Raw genomic sequence first — 6,462 nt, 5'->3', positions numbered from 1 at the left:
GTTTTGGCAGGTGTGTTCAGGTGTGTTTCAGGAGCTCGGGGAGGAGAGTATCTGACAGTATATAAGTCACCTCACAACACCACATTCCATCAGACTTGAAGCTCCTGCTGGAAGTCAGAAGACTCTCACACAACTCTGCTGATCTACTTCACCAGGTGAGGACTAACAGACGAACACACATTTATTATAACAACTTTACTTTTCTGTGTGAAACAGCAGCTGGATTAGTGTCTGCAGGGAAATACTGCATGTATAGGCACAGTTGAGAGTCAGACTCCAAGAGTTATTAACTCTCAACACTCCCACTCCTTAACAGACGTTTAAATCAGGCTCTGAAATCTGTGCTGTCTCTTCTCAACAGGTTGGAGAAATGGCCTCAGAACAAAAGAAAATGCCTGCTCTGGGACGACCTTTCACCCTAGGGATGCTCTATGATGCTCGGAGTGACAAACTGATTCCAGGTAAGACTTCACAAAGTCACAACACTTCCATCATAGTCACCGTGCACCAACAATTATTTACATTATTTTGTTGTCATGCCATTGTAAATTGAGTGTGTTATGAGAGTTGTTTCTTGTGTCTCTTTGTCGTGCATCTGTCTGTTGATTGTATTTAAAAAAAAATGCTTGAGAGGATTAGGGCTCCACCAAAAGTGAATTGAATTTTAGTTCTGAGATTTTATTCTGAATTCTAAGAAAAAAGTCACATTTCTAATAGTTTTTTTTTCTCAGAAGATCTTTAAACTCAGAACAAAAAAGAAACATCACTTTTGGTTGGATCTCCTCCGTACTCTGAGGAGGACTCGGATTCAGATTTGTTTTCTCAGAATTCAGAATTTAAAGAATGCTAGAGTACGGAAGAGTGTGAAATGTTTTCGGAGATCTGACCAAAAGTGCGTTTTTGTTGGGTTCTGTGATTAAACCAGGGGCGGATCTACGGGGGGGGGGGGGGGCAAGGGGGGGAAGCTGCCCCCCCCCCACTGTATAGCCTTGCCCCCCCAGCTGCCCCCCTAACCTTTGTTTCCTTAAAACTGTACTAAAACAAACCTACACTATTTCCACAAGCTTCTCAAGCAACGAAACAAGCATTACATTAGTTAAAAGTGAATCATTTTAAATATCATTTTAGGCCCGTTAAAAACGTAGCTACGGCCCTGCATTAAACTGCGGAGCGGCGTTCACACAGTCCTCGGCTCACAGAGCTGCAGAGAGGGAGCGAGCTGTCCCAGCACCTGTGGATCAGCTTCCCCTGGGAGCATTTCCCCTTCCACTAGTTTTGTTTTTACTAAGGACGAGAGCTTGAAACTAAATATTAATAAAACGCTGCCGTTTGAATCGATAGCGTTTAACAGATGGGCGCTGTTTGGGGCGTTACGTTACAATATACTACGCAGACAGCGCTAGCTGGGAGATCGATCACTTTGCTAAACTACGCGGTAGCCTACTATTAAATCCACGTAAACTACACATCACAGCCATGAGGCCAGATCAATGAAACCAGGATACATCCTTTACCGTAAAAGCTGGATCCAAACACAGCTGCCTGTGTGCGTTTGATAAATACTTTCTGATGATATGCTACATATTAGCTAGGTTACATGGCCCTAACGTGTAAAGTTATACAAGCATTTGTACCAGTGCTTTTCACAAGTAGACTCTTGCAGGCCAGAGTAGCTGGAGCGATTCAACAACAACAAAAAGACATATCTGAGAAGTGATCAGGAAGAACAGAAAGAGGAAAAGGAAAAGAGAGTTCACTGAAAAGACCAGGAGGGTCAGAGCAGGAGGAAGAGGAGGAGATGAAGACATTAGTGAAGAAGAAGAAATATATGTGAGGAATAAAGATGAAGTATCAGAAAGAGGGACAGAGGCAGGGATCAGGAGGCAGATGAAACTCCAGCTGGACCACATGGTATGTTTTTATTCTCCTTACATGTTCCATCACAGCAGCTCAATCTAGCAGCTCTTAGTATTGACAATTATTGATTGAAATGTCTTGCTGCACAGGTCACCTGTAGCTCTCTGAATAGATGGGTGATTTGTGTACTTAATTATAACTAAGTACTTACAGTATGCAGAATTAGAGTATTCTCTGAATCGGGTGCCTTTTGGGTCTTTATATCTTTGAAAAATGAAACCAAAATGTTTTGATCAACATCTGGTAGTGGACTACTTACATTTTCCCACCCTTATACATTTAAGAAAAAAGTCAGAATACTGAGATTTTCCGATTATTCTCTGAATAACTTTAATCTCAGCACGGGTATAAAATCCTCCGTACTCTAGAAGTCTTTAGTTTTAGAATACTGACCTTACATTCAGAATTCTAATAAAAAATTAAAAAATTGTTTTCTTTTTCTGAGAATAACTTTAATCTTGGAACTCAAATAAAAACTCTGAATTATTTCTCAGAAGTCTGAATTTATTTCACACACACATCATTTGCTTATTAAAATCTCTCACAGGATAGGAAGCTGCAAACTGAAAAACATTGAAATGATATGTTTTATGTGCATTTCTATAAACAAAAGGTTTTGAACTGATCCGAAAAATGTATGCTTTCATGCTTATTTATGTCTTTGTTTATTTAGGTTTCAAATTATGGAATGCTGAAACTCCAAAAACAACCCCTCAGTACAGCAGTTGTTTTGAAATGTCTGCATCTGACTCCATTGAATCAAAGACCACTCTGATGGACATTGAAGGTTCTCTGGAGCTCAGTTTCCTGAGTGGACTGATAGCAGTTGGAGGATCTGCTGAATATCTGAATGATGAGAAGACATTCAAGAATCAGAGCAGAGTGACGTTTCAGTACAAAGCTACCACCAACTTCAAACAGTTGTTACTTGATGATATGACCCTGGACACCAAACAGATGGAGGTTATTGAGAAGGGTTCAGCCACTCATGTAGTCACAGGCATCCTGTATGGGGCAAATGCTTTCTTCGTGTTTGACAGTGAGAAGTTAGAAGCCAGCCAGGTTCAGAAGATGGAGGGCAGCATGAAAGCTGTGATAAAGAAGATTCCTTCTTTAAGTATTAAGGGAAATGTTGGCATCGAGCTGACTGATGAAGAGAAAGACCTGACTGAGAAATGTTCCTGCGAATTCTACGGAGACTTCATTCTTAAAAGCAACCCAGCCACATTTAAAGATGCAGTGCAGACCTATGTAGAACTTCCACAGCTACTGGGAACAAAGGGAGAGAAGTCGGTCCCAGTGATGGTCTGGCTGATGCCACTGAAGAGTTTTGTTCCCAACGCTCCTGAGCTGAAAGAGATCAGCATTGAGTTAGTGAGGAAGGCGCAGGAAGCTCTGGAAGATTTAAAGGAAACACAAATGAGATGCAACGATTCTCTGGAAGACAAAGTGGTAGAGAGTTTCCCCGTGCTTCACAAAGAGTTGAGCACTTTCCTCAAACTGTGTGGTTATTATAAAACCAACATCCAGCAAGCCATGGCAGAGAAACTTCCCTCCATCCGTGAAGGAAAGGAAGAGGAGAGCTCACTGGAAAAAGTCTTTGAAGACAAAAAGTCACCCTTCAACCATGACAAACTAACCAAGTGGCTGGATCACAAAGAGAGAGAAATCACCATCATCAAGTCCCGTGTCGACACCATGGAAGGAGTAAAGATCGTCCTGAACCAGAACGAGCTGGACAGAGAGGTCCATGCTTCAGGTGTAGAGGATGTTCTGTGCTTTGTGTTCACCTCCATGCTAAAGGGTGATATCTACCTTGATGAGATGGCTGACTTCTTGAAATCCAACAAGTTAGGAAGTACCCATGAAGAGGAGTGGTACTACTCCGACGAAGTTCTGAACACAATGAGAGAAAAAGCCACATTTCTCCAGGGTGCTTCCAAAGCGCTGAAGAACAACAGCAAATTCCGTTTCCTCAGAACGGCCAAAACCAATCCCAAATACAAAGGAGCAAGCATCTACCACTACAGGAAAGGCCAGCTGGTCACTGAAGACTTTCAAAAGCCTTCTTCTGTGAAGACCATCAAAGACAAGAGAGATCTGATCTGGTGTAAGTCAGGCTTTTTTAAGTCAAAGATACGAGTTCTCCAGCAGTTTGACCATCAAAGTTACTGATGAGATACTTTGTTATGTTTTCTCCATCAGATGCCTGTGATCTCCACCTGGACCCAGACACTGCCAACAGCCATCTCACTCTGTCTCACGGAAACAAAAAGGCAACACGTGGAGCATGGCAGAATTATCCTCCTCACCCAGAGAGGTATAGCTCATGGCCACAGGTGCTGTGCAAAGAGGAGTTATCTGGGTGCCATTACTGGGAGGTCGAGTGGAGCACCAGTGGCAATCAGTCTGTGTATGCTGCTGTGGCATACAAGGGAGCTGACAGACAAGGCAGCAAGTTCGGGTATGATTCAAAATCCTGGTGTTTTGGCAAAGCTTCGTGGTTCTTCGGCAACTATCTTAAGGCATATCATGCCAATGAGAACGTGTGGTACTCAATCCCTCGTGGCGTCAGTAGAATCGGGGTGTATCTGGACTGGCCTGCTGGCACTTTGTCCTTCTTCAAAGTCACACACACCAACACACTGACTCACCTGTACACCTTTCGCACCACATTCACTGAGCCTCTTGTCCCAGGCTTCTGGGCTTATTATGATTCCAACTATGCCTACCTGTGTCCAGTTGAATTGTAAATGAACTGGATTCATACAGCGCTCTTCCAGTCTGTACGACCCATCAAAGCGCTTTTACATTGGCAGCCATTCACACACATTCATAGAGGCAGAGGCTGCCACACACCTGCTCAGTAGCCTAACGTTCACACACATCTACACACATCCCAATATAACTTAAACCTGCTACTCATAATCAAAAATGCATTCAAAGAGGGACAGAGAAATGTTTTATTATTGCTTTCAACAATTGAGCGTGTATGATGAAGTACTCTGGGGAGTGGTCTTCACAGTACTCTGGGTAGAGTTCCCATTCATTAACATTGTGTGCAGTTATTGTCTGGTGTGAAGCGGGTACACCTGTTGAACACCTGAGAGGTCAACATGTCCCAACTCCTCCCACTAAGGCAATGATGAAGAACTCTTAGCTTCTTGGTCGCTCTAAAGTTTGAAATGGCAACCTAGCATCCCATTCTAACTTTAACGTGCTCCACAGAATCAAACATGCATTCAAACCCAGAGGGACCAGAACAAACGAGGATATACAAAGTGACTTGTTTTCAGTGAATGTTGATTTCTTCATCTTCACAAACGGTTTGAAGCCGATGCTTTACGAACAGTTGAACAATATTTCTTCATAGGAACTTTCTATCGTAGTAACATATACTCAAGCATTATATATCCGGCGATCGCTCGGTCAAAACTGATGTTGAAATACAGCACATATAAACATAATGGGGGAAATAGTTGCTTATTCTGTTGAATGTATGCTCATTATTTTAGGACATAAGGTTCTTCAAGAGCCGATTGCTTTTGCTTTGTCTTTTTCTAAAGCGAGTTATATTTAGAGAACACAAGAGGAGTCTTTTCTCTCATGAAACCGGTGTGGGTGGGGTTCTCTGTTCAGGACAAGGTTAGACGTGCTTTATCAACATTAGAATGATGACATATGAAATCATAGTTTAAGTCAAAGAATATCTGTTTTGTTAAATGTATCATTTTGATTATGTTGGGAATATCCTATCTCTTATTTCAGCATTTGTTTATTTGCTTCTTCGTGCAGAACTCACAGCTCATGAATGAAATAAACTGCAGAACTTGTTTTGTTTGAGAGAATCACTGCTAACACCATGTAGTTGGAAATATTGCTGATGGTTATAAAGATGAAGCAACATCAGATTCCTGTAACACTTCAACACCTGGATATGTTCACTCTGTTCTTCAATAAAGAGACCTGACTTTAGTCTGAGGGCCAGTTGTTGTTATTTATTGTATTCTGGAAGTGGTGTCTCATCCACTATATTCTGACTAACGCGGTAACATCCATAGTTTTCTTGTTAGTGACTTTATATCAATTGCATTCTGGTAAATTGTATATATTCTTTGTAATCTGGTGAATGGTGGCTTACTTACTGTGTTCTGAGCATTACTGGTTAAACTGGTGAAAGTTACCTAAAGCATTGCATCTTGGTCGAGATGACCTGAATCATTCTCAGCTTTACTTTTAAAATGTGTCCAATTCAACAAAATGTTTTTGGGAAGGCCAGAGCTACATGATAGATTGTTTGATTGTGTAATTACAAGGTGAGAGAAAATAAATCCACATCCTCTTATTAAACCTATTTGATTTACTTTTCCATGTTGTACATATACTTACTTGTATTACATGTTGAACCACATGCTGGATATCTTCCCCAGCCTCAAGGAAATGCAATAAATGGATTCATAATTTAAAATAATTATAAAAATGTATAAATTAATAATGTTGTGTGCAAACATTTCAAATTTAAATATAAAATGAAAAAAAAGTTTA

At 41.1% G+C, this 6,462-nt stretch overlaps 1 protein-coding gene across 1 annotated transcript; it reads left to right on the top strand.

Moving 5' to 3' along the window:
- Nucleotides 1–367: 367 nt before the first annotated feature.
- On the top strand, nucleotides 368–5,892 carry LOC117464839 (neoverrucotoxin subunit beta-like). Its single transcript, XM_034107557.2, has 3 exons — nucleotides 368–461; nucleotides 2,591–4,027; nucleotides 4,123–5,892. The coding sequence occupies exons 1-3, from the start codon at nucleotides 371–373 to the stop codon at nucleotides 4,668–4,670; spliced, it is 2,076 nt and encodes a 691-aa protein (XP_033963448.1). The 5' UTR covers nucleotides 368–370; the 3' UTR covers nucleotides 4,671–5,892.
- Nucleotides 5,893–6,462: the final 570 nt, after the last annotated feature.

This window comes from Pseudochaenichthys georgianus, chromosome 19 (assembly GCF_902827115.2).
Source record: "Pseudochaenichthys georgianus chromosome 19, fPseGeo1.2, whole genome shotgun sequence".
Taxonomy (NCBI): Eukaryota; Metazoa; Chordata; class Actinopteri; order Perciformes; family Channichthyidae; genus Pseudochaenichthys; species Pseudochaenichthys georgianus.
The sequence above is the reverse complement of the archived record's forward strand: the minus strand, read 5'-3'. Positions and strand labels throughout refer to the sequence as shown.